Source organism: Nothobranchius furzeri, chromosome 15 (genome assembly GCF_043380555.1).
Source record: "Nothobranchius furzeri strain GRZ-AD chromosome 15, NfurGRZ-RIMD1, whole genome shotgun sequence".
NCBI lineage: Eukaryota > Metazoa > Chordata > Actinopteri > Cyprinodontiformes > Nothobranchiidae > Nothobranchius > Nothobranchius furzeri.
In genome coordinates this window covers 52,419,770-52,436,546 of record NC_091755.1, presented here as the reverse complement: position 1 = coordinate 52,436,546, position 16,777 = coordinate 52,419,770, and the positions used below count along the sequence as shown (strand labels likewise).

Sequence of the window (16,777 nt, the reverse complement as noted above, 5' to 3'; positions counted from 1 at the left end):
TGCATTAACTAGTTTTTCAGCATCACTCCTGGAAAGGATGCTTCTAATCTTAATATTCCGAAGGTGGAAAACGGAAATCCTACAAACCTGATTAACCTGGGATTTGAATGACATGTCCTGGTAAAAAAAACACCAAGGTTCCTTACTTTGTTCTCGGAGACTCATTTAATGCCATTCAGGTCAGGTGATTGGCTAAGCAATTTCCTTTACTGGATTTCTTGTCCAAATATGAAAACTTCCATCTTGTCTTGATTTAAAAGGAAAAAGTTTAGAGTCATCCAATTTTTTATGTCCTCAAGACAAGCCTGTAATCTACCTAACCGATTAGGTTCATCAGGGTTAATGGATAAATATAACGGAGTATCGTCAGCATAACAGTGAAAGTTTATCCCATGCTGTCTTATGATTTTACCAATTGGGAGCATATATATAGTAAAAAGAATTGGTCCAAGCACTGAACCCTGTGGTACTCCACAAGTAACCCTGGAGTATGAAGAAGATTTGTCATGTACATTTACAAAATGAAATCTGTCAGACAGGTAGGATTTAAACCAGCCTACAAAATACAGGTGCTGGCCAGTAAATTAGAATATCATCAAAAGGTTGAAAATATTTCAGTAATTCCATTCAAAACGTGAAACTTGTACATTATATTCATGCAATGCACACAGACCAATGTATTTCCGATGTTTATTACGTTTAATTTTGATATTTATAGGTGACAACCAATGAAAACATCAAATCTGGTATCTCAGAAAATTAGAATATTCTAAAGGCCAATGAAAAAATGTTTGTTTCTCTAATGTTGGCCAACTGAAAAGAATGAACATGAAAAGAATGTGCATGTATAGCACTCAATACTTAGTCGGGGCTCCTTTTGCCTCAATAACTGCAGTAATGCGGCGTGGCATGGACTCGATCAGTCTGTGGCACTGCTCAGGTGTTATGAGAGCCCAGGTTGCTCTGATAGTCGTCTTCAGCTCCTCTGCATTGTTGGGTCTAGCGTATTGCATCCTCCGCTTCACAATACCCCATAGATTTTCTATGGGGTTAAGGTCAGGCGAGTTTGCTGGCCAATCAAGGACAGGGATACCATGGTCCTTGAACCAGGTGCTGGTGGTTTTGGCACTGTGTGCAGGTGCCAAGTCCTATTGAAAGGTGAAGTCTGCATCCCCATAAAGTTGGTCAGCAGCAGGAAGCATGAAGTGCTCTAAAACTTCCTGGTAGACGGCTGCATTGACCCTGGACCTCAGGAAACAGAGTGGGCCAACACCGGCAGATGACATGGCACCCCACACCATCACTGACGGTGGAAACTTTACACTGGACCTCATGCAACGTGGATTCTGTGCTTCTCCGCTCTTCCTCCAGACTCTGGGTCCTTGATTTCCAAAGGAAATGCAGAACTTGCTTTCATCAGAAAACATAACTTTGGACCACTCAGCATCAGTCCAGTCCTTTTTGTCCTTGGCCCAGGCGAGACGCTTCTTGCGCTGTTTCTTGTTCAAGAGTGGCTTGACACACGGAATGCGACACCTGAATCCCATGTCTTTCATGAGTCTCCTCGTGGTGGTTCTTGAAGCGCTGACTCCAGCTGCAGTCCACTCTTTGTGGATCTCCCCCACATTTTTGAATGGGTTTGTCGTCACAATTCTCTGCAGGGTGCGGTTATCCCTAGAGCTTGTACACTTTTTTCTACCACATTTTTTCCGTCCCTTCGCCTGTCTGTTAATGTGCTTGGACACAGAGCTCTGCGAACAGCCAGCTTCTTTAGCAATCACCTTTTGTGTCTTGCCCTCCTTGTGCAAGGTGTCAATGATTGTCTTTTGGACAGCTGTTAAGTCAGAAGTCTTCCCCATGATTGTGGTGCCTTCAAAACAAGACTGAGGGACCTTTTAAAGGCCTTTGCAGGTGTTTTGAGTAAATCAGCTGATTAGAGTGGCAGCAGGTGTCTTCTATATTCAGCCTTTTCAGAATATTCTAATTTTTTGAGATACCAAATTTGGAGTTTTCATTAGTTGTCACTTATGAATATCAAATTTAAATGTAATGAACATTGGAAATACATTGGTCTGTGTGCATTGCATGAATATAATGTACAAGTTTCACGTTTTGAATGGAATTACTGAAATATTTTCAACCTTTTGATGATATTCTAATTTACTGGCCAGCACCTGTAAAAACAAGGCTCAGTGTTTGTGTTTCCATTCACCAGGCTTTAATCTACCCACTGACCGTGGCCTCGAAGTCGACCACCACGGCCCGACACAACGCTGCTAACAAGATCCTGAAGAACATGTGTGAACACTGCAACACCCTGGTTCAGCAAGCTATGATGGTAGAGAAATGCAGTCAGAGTTGTTCTTTACATTTAAAAATGGGTTTGTTTACAAGGTTTCTGCGTCAGTTGCAGAAAATCTGAGCAGATATGTTTTATGTAACATGAAAGAAAAAAATCCCCGTGTCGTTTCAGAAGCTGGAATTAATATCAGAGCAGGCTGACCTTTTACTTGTTGTCCTTGTTCATTCAGGTGAGTGAAGAGCTTATCCGAGTCGCTATCTTGTGGCATGAGATGTGGCACGAGGGCCTCGAGGAAGCCTCTCGTCTTTACTTTGGTGAGCGCAACGTAAGGGGCATGTTTGCTGTGCTGGAACCGCTTCATGCCATGATGGAGAGGGGGCCACAGACCCTCAAAGAGACCTCTTTTAATCAGGTTGGTTTTGCCTTAGTGTAGTAGGTAAATGTGGTGCAGCCTTGCATGACTTTCATTAATATGTTGTTTGCATGCTTCAGGCTTATGGCAGAGATCTGATGGAGGCTCAGGACTGGTGCAGGAAGTACATGCGCTCTGGGAACGTTAAAGACCTGACTCAGGCCTGGGACCTTTACTACCACGTATTCAGGCGCATCTCCAAACAGCTACCACAGGTGAGTTGTCGCAGGCTGCTGCCGCAAACCATCTTTACATCACAAACACAGACGTAGGAATATGTACGGCTAATGTTTTTCCAGGTAGAAAATATAGTCATGAGGAAAAGTGGCAACATGTGACGGGATAGGAATCTTATCCAGGTTCAAGGAATGGCAGAACATAATGAAACGGCATTTGGCAAAGCATGTTGGCGACTTGTTAGAGATACAAAATACCAAGAAAATGTGTAATATCTCTCGTCTAATCGCAGTGTCTTAATAGTATCGTATTTGTTTTTTGCAGTTTTGTCTCGTCTCTCTTTTTTTACTCCAGTAATTCACCATCTTACTCTCAGAGGTTGACAACTCTTTTTAAAGTTCTTGCCTTTCTTGTATTTTCCTATTTGAGATCTAATTGAGGCTCAAAACGCTCCCAACGATCCTGTGAGCTTCGTGAGGAGAAAAAGAACAGAAGAAGCTCTTGCTCTTGTCTTTTCTTTGGAGATAAAACATTGATGTTTTAGAGCAAACTAAGTCATTAATAATCATGTTACTGTTAGCCAATCAGAGGCAAGATGTTTGCATATCATAAATATTAATGAGTAAAACTTGTAATCCTTTTTCTTTCCGCCGACACACTCCTCTGACGCACCTCTACCACTAAAACAGGAGCATGAGAGATTTTCTTCCCTTTAAAAAAGACTCACAAAACATTCATTCATTCATACTAAAGACCATCAAAAATGTACTGGTAAAAACACGTTCATTTACTTTCAATTCCTTCTTTATCTTTAAAGCCACCTGCACCTGAAGCACCATTTTAATATTGTATTTAGTGTTGTAATGAGCCTGATCGTGGCTAGCGATGTAAGTACTTTAGTCATCATGAATGTTTATTATGTGAAGTGCCTTGAGACGACTCTTGTCTTGATTTGGCGCTATATAAATAAACTTGAATTGAATTGAATCTTTTGCTTTCATCATGGGTCAAAAGATTTCACTTAAATATTAGCCTCTGAAATGGGAAAGAAATCAAAAAGATTGATGCCGTTCCTCACCACCGTCGTTACAACGTCGGGGTGACATTAAAAATATTTCTGTCAGCAGCTCTTACTCCATATAATAAATGGAGATGGTAATCTGATTTGTCATCGTGACGTGGCCTTGCTGGCGGCGCGGCCGTCCTGCAGGGACATTACAGTCCGCAGCATGAGCAGCGCAGCTGTATAATAACACGCTGGGAGCAGTGCAAATATTCTTCCTTGGGGTATCGTCATAGGAATAAATCATCGCCAGGACGCATCCATACAGCAGATTTAGAGCAAGTTGGGGCCGTAACCATATGCAGTCAATGTAAATCAACGTTTACAAATTAACTTTGAAATTCTTTCAATAGTCTTTCAGGCTCTGATTTGATGGCTGCAGGAGCATGGAGGTAGTTTCTGAGACAACTTTCCAGAGATAAAACCTTAAATTCCACATTTCCAGTGTCCGAGTCCACAAATGCATTTTGCTTTGGGCTCTCTTTTTGTGCAAAACAGACTGAAAACTAATGATCTGTTTCTAAAATAAATTCATCAACTTTCCCTACAGCTCACCTCCCTGGAGCTGCAGTATGTGTCTCCCAAGCTGCTGATGTGTCGGGACCTGGAGCTCGCTGTACCTGGCACGTACGACCCCAACCAGCCCATCATTCGCATCCAGTCCATCGCCCCCTCCCTGCAGGTCATCACCTCCAAGCAGCGCCCACGTAAACTCACCATCATGGGTACGATAAGGAGGAAACTGCACAAGCCCCATGGGAAAAAAGCATTAGACTGGAGAATACTTATGGTGTTCTGCTTTTGTGGGAAGACGAGCCGTCCCGTTAGAGAAAAGTCAATATTAAACGAAACGATAAGCTGCCTCAAAGCCATCATTTATTTACAATTCACCAGTCGAGGCAAAGTTACGTGTTTGGGTAATAAATCCATGAGAATAAAAATAGTCTTCTCCAACAAAACTGAGATGAAAACATTGATGAACTTTATGCAGAAATGAATCCCAGACTCAAAGAAGTCATCAATTTTTCATTTTCTATCCCAAGACAAACAAGCAATGATTTGTTTGTCACAAAATCTTCTATCACTGCGCTTCGACACCGAATTGAATTTAGAAATAAATAATAGGAATAAATCATCCTTCCTCCATCAGCGACTGCTGCAGGAAATAAAATACAACAGAGAAATGACACGAGAGTATGAAAGTCACTTTGTCTCTAAGCCAAGTTATCAATCACAAACAGTTCAGTCTGCCTCACACCTTTCACTGGAAGGTTTGATACCTCGGTCTGATGTATCCCATCAGTGTTACACAACACGCTGTGTAGAGGGATGATGGCCAATAAATCAGCTGACCTCTAGAGCAAGACGTCACCCACTGCAGGCAGCTTAGATTTACTGTCCATGCTTTCTTCCTATTATTGCACTCAGCGTGTTGCTCACTGTGACCCTGATTAAAGAACTGGGGTATTCTAAAAATTTCAGTTTTCATGAAAAAATGTGGATAAGATGAGCAATAATTAGGCCGTTTGGATTAAAGATTCAACAAATGAGTGTTTTCTTGGTGCTATCCATGGATCACCCATCATAGGGCGAGTGGTGGCACTGGGTCATGCTTTAAGTCTGCCTGGACCAAAAATCTTAGAACAAAGCCTAAAATATCTAGAATGATGGACTGAATTGATTACTGAAAATAAACAGAAACATTTGAGAAAATTTTTGTAAAAGTCGAAAGGGAAGTTGTTGTGGCAACATATTGCATTCAGTTGAAAAGAAAATTAAAAAGCACCGCAATACAAATAAACTATTTAGCAAACATACAGTGTTATTTTTTAAATGCTGTCTCTCACCGTGGGAATGCGTCAGACCCCTCCCTGATTTCTAGGTGGGGGACTTTAATAAATCTCAGGGCGTTCAGATACTTTTGCTCCTCACTCTACTTCTGTTATTGTAGTGTTGTCTTATTGTGTCGCATCGTGTTGGCAGGGTCAGGTTGTTGTTTGGACCAACTCACAAATGATGCAGTAGGTTGCCTCAGAACCAGCTTTGCTAATGATGAATATTTGAAATTGTTCCAGCTCTTGTTCTTCCAGATTTCATGCTGATCCCAACTTCATCCTCGGATGCTGACAGCTTGTTGACACACTGCAGCTCCGCCTCTTCAAACTCGTCTCATTTGCTGTGATTAGAAAAATGACACAAATCCTTCATAATGACTGCAGGAGCAACAGCTGTGCTCTTGTTTGTTATTTTTAAGATAGTTCCTACTGAGTGTAAAGAATTGTAATTAATATTGATCAGTTTCACGTCCCACTAAAAATTCTAGTAATGTACTTCTCTAAAAGTTGGGTTGAAGGTAATGTTCTTCATGTGAAATAATTTATTTGGTGCTGAAATGTACCAGACATTGCCTCGGGTTGTGGTTGTGCAGATCCTGCTGCAGAGCAGCGGGAGAGCACCCTGCAGACGACCAGCAGAGCCCAATCCCAGAACACTATTACCTTTACAGAGAAGTTTAACGATAATGTTTTCCTTTTCATGTTTTGTCTGCAGGAAGCAACGGCCATGAGTTCATGTTCCTGTTGAAGGGTCACGAGGATCTCAGGCAGGATGAGCGAGTCATGCAGCTGTTCGGTTTGGTCAACACGCTGCTGGCCAACGATCCCGCATCTCTGAGGAAGAACCTCAGGTAGACTCAGTCAAGTCCAAACACACACGAGCTGCTTCTGTGCATGGACTCAGGACCAGCTCTGAGAATTGTTCAGTTTTTCTTTTTCTTTCACGCTTTTCCAGAAGATCTTTTGTTTGAGATGAATTCTCACTACTGAAAATGTTAAAATAAAACCCACTGGATGCTTTCTTTTAAATTTCAGATATTAACATGATGGTATCTTCTCCAACTTTTCCACTGATCACAGTGCATGTGCAACACTAATGTGTGTTTACTCATCTGTAACCTCTGACGCCTACGTGTGTGTGTGTGTGCGCGTGTGTGTGTGTGTGTGCGTGCGTGCGTGTGTGTGTGTGTGTGTGTGTGCGTGTGTGTGTGTCGTTGCCCCTCGGCTGGGATCGTCAGTATTCAGCGCTACGCCGTGATTCCCCTGTCCACCAACTCCGGCCTGATTGGCTGGGTGCCCCACTGTGACACCCTGCACGCCCTCATCAGAGACTACCGAGAGAAGAAAAAGATTTTACTCAACATTGAACATCGCATCATGCTCAGGGTGAGGAACCTTTATTCTTTTAGACTTCTACGTCTTTTACAGGCTTGTGAAGCTGTGCAGTCATGTCCGTCTGAACTTCTGGAACTTTGTTTTGCTGTTTTGCGACTGGAAAACTAGCACCAGTCAACTTGTCACTTTCATTTGAATCAACTATACTAGATAGATTTATTGCAGCTCTGACAACATCTGTTATGTAATTATATCAAGAAAACCAATTTTTGCCCTAATCAAGTCATATTCAGGCTATGTCACAATGTAACTACATATCTCTTCCTCTCAATTCCCAGTCAGTCAAAACAGCATAGTTTTCATCCTTGTGTAGTTTGTTTTTTACTGTCACTTTATTTATAATATCAAAACAGTCTCTGGTGGTTATAGTTGTTAGAAACGGAGAAGTTAAAGGTACAATATGTAAAGTTTCTACAGTGAAATAATCATGAAACAGTCTGATGTCTCAATCATGCTGGAAGAGCAGTTTCATTGAAACAGATTTCCTTCTCAACCAGCTGGGGCGCTTTCAGTTTTTCTAAGAGGGACGTAGATCATGTTGGCCATCATCGCCCCTACATACTTCCTGATTCCAGAGCCAATCCATTTGAGTCTGTGGGGTTGCCAAGTCTGCCCCGACAAACACTCCTGCACCTGCATTTGTAATTCGACATCAGCTGGCACAGAGCAGCAGCGATTTAGAGGAACGTTAGCCAGTGAGAGGAGCGACCCTGAAGTTATTTCTTGTAGGCCCAAGAAGTCACAGCATCGTTTTTTTTATTTTATTTTTTTTTAATTTAATATCAGGTAAAGAATGTAGAGGCTAAAAATTGAGTTAACTATGCTAACAGTGAATTAGAAGAAATGTAGTCGGTTCTAAAAATATCTCAAGCTACTTTTTCAATTACCAACAACTGGATATTACAGTGAAAAGTAATTACCATAAATCCTCTAATATTAGCCTGTATTTAATTAACGGCCGGGTATCATATTGTGGCCGGTGTCGGAGTCGGCGGAGGTGATTAATGGCCGGTTTTTATTGTGGCCGAGTGGAATGTGGTAACAAGCAAGTACGGGGGGCGGTTGTGTCATCCGTCTCACTTTTGATTTGCCAGTGATAGACCGCGAGGGTAACTTTAACCGTGTGGAGACGAAGAGGAGGCGAAAATTTGATATCAAGTTCAAAGAGAACGTGCTGATTATGCTGCAGAACACTCTGGGGAGCAGTAGCAGGGGTTGTATGAACTAGTCACTAGTCGACTTCACCGCTCTATAGTGACTTTTTATGCCTGTCATCAACTAGTCGCTGTCACGTGATAATGACCGGCAAGATGCAGTCCACGGAAAAGACAGCAGCCTGCTGTCAGCAGGTGACAAGCTCCTGCGCGTCGGGAGGCAACGCGCTGTGCCAGAGCGTCGGTACTGACACCCGCCGTAAAACGGACATTTAACCAAATTGTGACGTTTACCCTCTTGCAATTTAACCTTCCCCTCTCCTCCATCCTAACCTTAACCAGCTTGCGCATGCAAAGCTCTTGATTGTTGACGCGCTCCAGACATCTGCGTCCTGAGCACGGCCACAGTAACATTATCAAATCAGGTGTCGCCACCTCAAAAACTAATTTAACACGCGATCGTTCATGTCGGCTCATTTCCTTTTATGTTTTCTGTCTTTTATTCTTTTATTTGTGCCTGATGCATTTCGCTGCTGTGGATCGGGGCGCATCACCTGTTACGTCCTCGGTGACGCACCTAACTGATGTGGCCGGCGAGCACTCTGCTGTTTTTGCGGTCGGTAGATCTTTTAGAACTGCAGTTCAAAGGTAACTCATGAGGTGAATATATATGAACCCAGGTAGCAGTTTCTCTTTAGGATTGAGAGGAGATGCAGGAAGATAATAAACAGACAGGACAGAAAAATAGTCAAATAAAAACAAGTTAGTTTTTGTACCTGGTGGTTGCAACAAACAGACACCATTGAAGGTAATCAGAAGTGAGGAACAGAAAATGAAATAATTATTTTAATGTTTAGAGCAGCAGGAACTCTGAGAGGCTGCAGGCGCATCAGTGAGTTTGCGGCCGCTGCGCAGGGGGAGGGGGGAGAGGGCTGAAGCAGAAACTACCGTTGTTAAAAGAAATGTGTTTAACTTTGAAAATGTGGGCGCAATTTTAATTGTCAAAAACTCCAACGAACCATTAGTTCATTTTGCTCAAATAGAAATTGAGGCCTGCCTCTAATTGTGGTCCTCCTTCCAATAAAGGCCTGGAGCTTGATGAGCTTGAGTCAAATACAGGCCCGGGCCTGTATTAGAGGATTTACGGTATCTGCTAATCTTACTGTGTATGACTCGTCGTTACGCGTTGTCTAGAGTCTGGGGCTGAGTTGATCAGAGCGAACTCTGTCATGGACTGCAGTACCCAGATTTGACCACCGGAGGTCATTCTTATATCGTGCACCTTTAAGCCGTGTCATATTGCAGTCAGGAAGCCAGAGGCAATGATTTTTGACCTGAAACGGCATCATAACAAATACGAATAAAAATAATTTCAGGACAAAACCCTGTTATGAAATGTATTGATTTAATGTTTTGTTTATTTTATTATAATTTAAAATAATTTTACTATTTTTTATTCTTTTTAAATCTATTAAATGAAATGATTACATCAAGCATATTAACCAAGGATACTTAGACACTTATTGAACAAAAAAAAGAAAACATTAAAAAATAATTAAGATTTTCAGTTGGCAATGACAACTTCATGAAAAAAACGCTTCAGTCCAATCTTTCCAAGACTTTTTGGCATCAAATTTTTTAACATATAATTGTAATTTCATATGTTCATCTCCGTATTTAATTAAACGTACTATATAAATAGATGTTTCTAGTTTTATAAGCAACACTTGATCAAATTGTTGAAATATCTTAAATGTAAACTTATTTTTGGGACTTAGCATTAGCGTACACACACACACACACACACACACACACACACACACACACACACACACACACCACTCTGCATGACTTCCAGATTTTCTTAATATACTTTACGTGTCAGGAATTTATTCATCTTTTTCCAAAAAGAGACACAACAGGGAAAAGTATTTAAAAAGTAATTCTGCAGCTGTTTGGGAGTGACGCATGCCCTGTGGGTTCTGCTTCCTCATCTGGGTTCCTTTTAAGTGGAAATTAACATCGTTCTGCTGTGATGACATTTTGAGAACAATCACCCTGGTCATGACAGCTCCAGTTATAAAGAAAATAGTTTCCTGTTTTTAGTGATTCCCTTGAGCCGTTCTGTTCATATATCTGCTTTTAGATCTGCTGTTTCAGTTCTGGGAGTAAAAAAAGGCAACTGTAGGGTTTTCTTGTTATTACATGAGTGGCTGGTTGGAGGAATAGCTGTTTCCATCCTGAAACATGTTTCGGTTTTGTCTGCCTTTAAAGATTTTAACCACGTGTGTTTCTAAATGTGCGTGTTCCAGATGGCGCCAGACTACGACCACCTGACGCTGATGGAGAAGGTGGAGGTGTTCGAGCACGCCGTCAACAACACCGCCGGAGACGACCTGGCCAAGCTCTTGTGGCTCAAGAGTCCCAGCTCTGAGGTGAGATGGTGCTCGATCTTTTCAGTGTCCGTCAGATTTTAGTGATTTCTGTGGGAAAATGCCAAGAGTTCTCAATTATACAACCGATAAAGTGCAGATTTAGAAATTCACCTGATGACAATTTAACAGGCTTACTGGGTTTTTTTGGTCCTACTTTCAGAGCTTTGAGTTTCTTAGTCCGCTCACTCTGAACTAATACATAAAACGGTTTTTAACCGACGATGTTGTCCTTTTTGCCTGCCTGGTTATTCCTGTTTCAACTATTGGAGCTTACGGGTAATTTTACTGGACCTCCACAGTCTCCATTTTACTGGACCAACCCAAAAGGACAGTTTTCATGGACCTGAACAGGGTATGTCCTGACAAATGGCCTGGTTGAGGCAGGACTTGGGCTTAACTCGGGCTGATTGGTTGTAATTCAATGGGAAATGATGTCAGCAGATGTTGCAAAACAACTGAAAATTGTAAAAGTGCAAGATTTGCTGCTGAAGCACTACGGAAGAAAAACAAAACAAGTAGCCTTTGCGCTGCTTTTAAATGACCATTTTTAAAACGCCCAGTGCCCAAAAATTTGGCTGAATTCCCTCCACACCGCTGTGATTTATGCTCCTTTATGGTCAGAGAGCACCGTAAAAAACTGACTCTTCTGGTCATTGAACGCAACATTTTACATCAAACAGCTGCTGTCCTCGGACCCTGAAGTGATTTGATTGCAGCAAAATAAAACTTTTATTGTCATTAATGTCCGTGGACTCCTTTAAGCACTGATGAGTGACATCACTCACGGCCAAAACGTGGTGATATGCTGATGTTTTAGCAAAGTCCTGAAAGGGACGATTCAGTAAGGAGACACAACGGCTGAGAGGACAGAGCCATCGTATTTTTCATCATCTTCTTCCCTCCAAGAAACTTCCCGGGCCTCCTTGAGTGGAAACACGGAAAAGCAGCACCTGGAACCCTTTGCTGCTGATTATGGAGCAACTGGCCTTGTCTTTAAGCTAGGGCTGAGTGATATGGACTACAACTTATATCTCCATGTATTTTAGCTGAATTTGCCAGTGTTGAGCTTTTAGAAAAGGGAAGTTAAGATTCTGAAGTGCACGTCCCTCAGCCCTGGTCCTGAGGTCCCCAAACCAGATCCTGGAAAAGCAACAGAAAGCAGCTCCAGTTTTTATTCAGATACTCGTTTATTGACTGGACGTCTTTTCTCCTGCAGGTGTGGTTCGACAGGAGGACTAACTACACCCGCTCCCTGGCTGTGATGTCTATGGTGGGCTACATTCTGGGCCTGGGTGACAGGTGGGGTCCTCGCCCCTAAAATTCAGACTTCCTTTATCTTTAAAATCGATTTTCTAGCATAATTGAGGATTTTTTTGTTTTGTTCCCAGGCATCCATCCAACTTGATGTTGGACCGTTTAAGCGGCAAAATTCTTCACATTGACTTTGGAGACTGTTTTGAAGTGAGAAGATTTCCTTTTGCTGCTTCATTACAAAATGATGTAAATAATGTAACTTATTATAAATCAACATTAAACAGGTGGCCATGACCAGGGAGAAGTTCCCTGAAAAGATCCCATTCAGACTTACCAGGATGCTGACCAACGCGATGGAGGTACAAGACTCGTGTTAATGATGCTGTTCTTTTATATATAAAGTGGGTGTTTCAGCTTTGGAGAGAACTTGAGTCATCTCTCAAGACAACAGGAGCTTTTTAGGCTTCAAACAACGACTCTGGTGAGTTTGAAGCGGCTGATTTTGTGTCTGTTGTGTCTCAGGTGACAGGTTTGGACGGGAACTACAGGATCACCTGCCACACAGTGATGGAGGTGCTGAGGGAGCACAGGGACAGCGTCATGGCTGTTCTGGAGGCTTTTGTTTACGACCCCCTGCTCAACTGGAGGCTCATGGACAGTAAGCACCTGGTTGAGCTTCATTTTACACTCAGACATAATTTAGATTCTTTTCTTTGGGTCGATCTGAAGTTACAGACTTAAAGAGGAAAAGTCTCAAAGCCGCTGATGCAGCGGTGCATCGTAGACCTTGTGTGACCAGCTACAGAAAAATGCAAAAGAGCAGCTGTTTGAATCGATACAGAATTATAAAAACATCTATGATGTCATCTCCCTTGGGTGCAGGAACAAAAAAATATAAAAAGTATATTTGAGAGAATCTTGAACATGGATCATGGAAAAGTTCAAGTGGATCAGAGGTGCATGCGGCATCGCTTAGTCTGAAATTGAATGGCCCTCTAGAAGATACATGATCTGAAAGCACACGCGTGGGCTGTGATGGAGACAACATTTGAAACTCTTTGACTCATTTTTTTCACTTAAAGCCCCAGTGTGGAATATTTTTACTTGTTTACTATCAAATTCTGTTTATCCGTTCACAAATTTTTCATCAACATTTTTCACCAACGTCTATTCTAAGTACTCCTATTGGCTTCAAATGTAACCGTGTTATTTACATAAACTGTGGTTGATGCTCCATTGTCATGCACCATCTGGTATCTGTTTGGGGACATGCAACATATCGGGATGGCACCGGTTATCTCTACGGGTTCTCTGCCCCGCGCTGACTGCATTTGACACACCTGCCTCTCAGCTTTATATTACTCAACACTTACTTAATTCAAATTTAAATAAAATGCAAAAGTTAATCGCAGAATTGAAAGCTGGAAGCCGTCGATGACATATAGCCTTTTTGATGCGTGTGGGCTAGCATAACTGCAATAACTATTTTAAGCTTCTCGGTGCTAAAGAGTCAAGTATTTTCAGACACTAGGGCTTTAAAGCGAGCATAGATGCCCGTTGGGCATGAGGTGAGAAGGTCCTTCATCCAGAAAGAGCTGCTCCTAACCCTAACCTTGGATAAGTGACAGAAACGGCAGGAAAATGCCACCTGAAGGACAATTTTTTTATATATTTATTTTTTGCTTTAAGGTAAGTTTTTTGAAAAGACTTAACATTCAGTTTACTTTTAAAGAGCTACTTCCAGTTGGATGTTTCAAGATTTTCAAAATTAGGCAATAATAATCAAAAGAAAACCAACTTTTTTCTCTTTCCTTCACTCACAGCAAACACTAAAGGCAACAAGCGATCCCGTACCAGAACAGACTCGTACACCGCCGGGCAGTCAGTGGGTCAGTACACCACCAACTGCATTCATAACCACTTCCTGATTTTAGCACAAAAACAAGTTGAAACATTTGAACGTGTCGTGTCGACTGCAGAGGCTCTGGATGGGATTGACCTCGGAGAGACCACGCACAAGAAAGCAGGGACCACCGTGCCTGAATCCATCCACTCCTTCAGTCAGTTTCCTTTTGCTTCTGAAGCTCTTGAGTCTGATCTGATCTGCAGCTCCTTTGGTGTTTACTCTGGCATGTTCCTGTTTTAAAGTTGGAGATGGTCTGGTGCAGCCTGAAGCGCTCAACAAAAAAGCTATTCAGATCATCAACAGAGTTCGGGACAAACTTACAGGTGAGTGATGAAAGACGCCACTTGATAAACTGAAGTAACAGAATTCAGTTTTCCTTCCAAATGTACAATACTCATAAGGAAACCAGGAAATGTCCTAGTGTTTTAGGGTCAAGATGATGGCAAATTAAATAAATATGCATAAAATGTCTCCTAAGCGCTCGTGATTTTTATCCTGAGAGGCGCTATAGAAATGATATTTTCTTCTTCTTCTTCTTATTTTACTCAAAATGTCTCAAATGTCTGAACTGAAAATCTGTAAATTTGCCTTTGAAGAAATTTATGAGTTTCTAATTAATTTGAAATAAAAAAGTGAGAAACTTTGAATTTGATGGTGTTGATTAAAGGTCTGGTCTACTGAGAAACTGTTATTTTTTTTAAATAAGATCGGTGACTCTGGGTTGCACATGCATGGTGAAAACTTCCTTCATCCCCCATCGCCTGTGTTAGCCGCAGAAAGGAATTAGGTGGGAAATCGGCTGGTTTGGTTGGTTAGTATTCATGGCCCCGCCCACCTTGGATTGTGACTAGCCGTGGAAACGAGAGCAGAGCACATCTCAGCTTGTAGAATGGTAAATGGCGTGTATTTGATATAGCGCCTTCTAGAGTCCTGGAACCCCCCAAGGCGCTTTACAACACAATCAGTCATTCACCCATTCACACACACATTCACACACACATTCATACACTGGTGGGGATGAGCTACAATGTAGCCACAGCTGCCCTGGGGCGCACTGACAGAGGCGAGGCTGCCGAGCACTGGCGCCACCGGCCCCTCCGACCACCACCAGCAGGCAAGGTGGGTTAAGTGTCTTGCCCAAGGACACGACGACAGCAACAGACTGAGTGGGGCTTGAACCTGCAACCTTCCGATTATGAGGCGAGCGCTTAACTCCTGTGCCACCGTCGCCCAAGAAGCTAACTCTTACCATTAGCAACTCCACAACATAGTGGAACACGTTCAGGATTGTGTTGTGTGTGGAGACAAAACATCAATGATGCATTTTTTTACATAAAAAAGGACTTCGAACGGAGGCAGTGGAAGAGTCTTGTTGCTTAGCCAATCAGAGGTGAGACATTTGCGTATCATGAACATTAATGAGCACGGTGCATACTCCTGTCGATCTCCACCCCGCTCTTTTTGCTAACATCAACTTCCTGAAACAAGCGCCACAGAAAACTACTCAGTCATTCATACTAGAGATCAGAGCAGGTTTATGGAAAATACGAGTGAATGGAACCTTTAAAAAACTATTTAAAGCTCCAAGTCTTCTAAAGCTTCCTGAAAATGTTTCCAGGTCGAGACTTTTCTCACGAAGAGACGCTGGATGTGCCAACACAAGTGGAGCTCCTCATCAAACAAGCCACCTCACACGAAAACCTGTGTCAGTGCTACATCGGCTGGTCGGTACTCATCCCCGCGTTTTAGTTAGAGCTCAGACCCATCACGTCCGACTCCAACACCATCCTATTTTCTAATACTTACTTCTACCTTCTAGGTGCCCGTTCTGGTGAAGAAGCGCCGTTTCAGCTGAAGCTACACCCTCAAACACAAATATCCTTGAGCTACTTTCTATTTCTTGTGGCATTCTTTGAGAATATGAAGAACTTAGGAGTTTTTATCTGATTAAATAATTTAATAAGCCGCAGTCGTCCTCAGAAGGACTTTCGTGCATTTTAACACCCTAATTATTTGCTAAAAGCTTTCAATCGTTGCCATAACTTCATTGATTGATGTCTTTCTTACATACGCTTCATAAAAATGCGCCAATCGATTGTGTCTGTGTGTATAAAATATGAATAACGCCCTTTACCAGCGTAGACACGTTTAAGGTTAAACGTTGACGTGAGATGATTATAACGTACTGTAAGGGGAGTGTGTGCCATTAAACCCTGTACAGAATCACACTGTGGCTCTTTTGCATTTATTTACCTTTATTTATTTATTATTTTTATTTATTTACCTTTATTTATGCTCCTGAACTAAAAGGCACCCATCAGAAGGAGCACCTCCTGTAGAAACCTGCTGGCTTTCTTCTCACCCACAGAGTGGCACTCTGACTCCTCCTGCGAGTCTTTGGGGGAGCTCAGCAGGTCGGTGATGATGAGACCAGATTAGTTTCTTCTCTCCAACCAGAACCAGATGAGGACTCTTTTTTTTTAAAGATGTGAGCTCCTGAGCTGAGATGAGATTACTTGCTTGCCGTCTCACGTCCGTGCTGAGGTGCGCCCGCTCTGCCTAAAACTGAATCAGATGCTGTAAATTGCAGAGGCAGCTCTGGAGACGACGATTAATTTGGCTTCCTGTTCTGTTATCTGCCGAGTGCCGGCTAGCCTCGGTTGTGTTTGTGCTCATTGCTATTCCCACTCTAATTTCTTCATTTATTTCTCCCCCTGATTCCTCCTCTGAAGGTTAATTACTTATAGATAGTTAAGGATTAGAGATCAACAAAAGGCAGCCCATTGATCTCTTCCCTGCCGTGCCCACCTCTGCAATGTCACACACTCTTTACACGCTAGAACA

General features: G+C 42.3%; 1 protein-coding gene across 1 annotated transcript in view; it reads left to right on the top strand.

The window, feature by feature from the left end:
- The window catches only part of mtor (mechanistic target of rapamycin kinase), an 88,174-nt gene extending 72,013 nt beyond the window's left edge, over positions 1-16,161 (top strand). The window contains exons 43-58 of the mRNA XM_015968523.3: positions 2,216-2,338; positions 2,532-2,714; positions 2,795-2,929; positions 4,505-4,679; positions 6,505-6,640; positions 7,028-7,175; positions 10,651-10,773; positions 11,990-12,072; positions 12,162-12,234; positions 12,312-12,386; positions 12,550-12,685; positions 13,851-13,916; positions 14,007-14,087; positions 14,176-14,256; positions 15,552-15,657; positions 15,753-16,161. Coding sequence (XP_015824009.1) covers positions 2,216-2,338; positions 2,532-2,714; positions 2,795-2,929; positions 4,505-4,679; positions 6,505-6,640; positions 7,028-7,175; positions 10,651-10,773; positions 11,990-12,072; positions 12,162-12,234; positions 12,312-12,386; positions 12,550-12,685; positions 13,851-13,916; positions 14,007-14,087; positions 14,176-14,256; positions 15,552-15,657; positions 15,753-15,768 — 1,740 coding nt within the window. The 3' untranslated portion in view covers positions 15,769-16,161. The remainder of the gene's footprint in view (positions 1-2,215; positions 2,339-2,531; positions 2,715-2,794; positions 2,930-4,504; positions 4,680-6,504; positions 6,641-7,027; positions 7,176-10,650; positions 10,774-11,989; positions 12,073-12,161; positions 12,235-12,311; positions 12,387-12,549; positions 12,686-13,850; positions 13,917-14,006; positions 14,088-14,175; positions 14,257-15,551; positions 15,658-15,752) is intronic.
- The last annotated feature ends 616 nt before the right edge of the window (positions 16,162-16,777 follow it).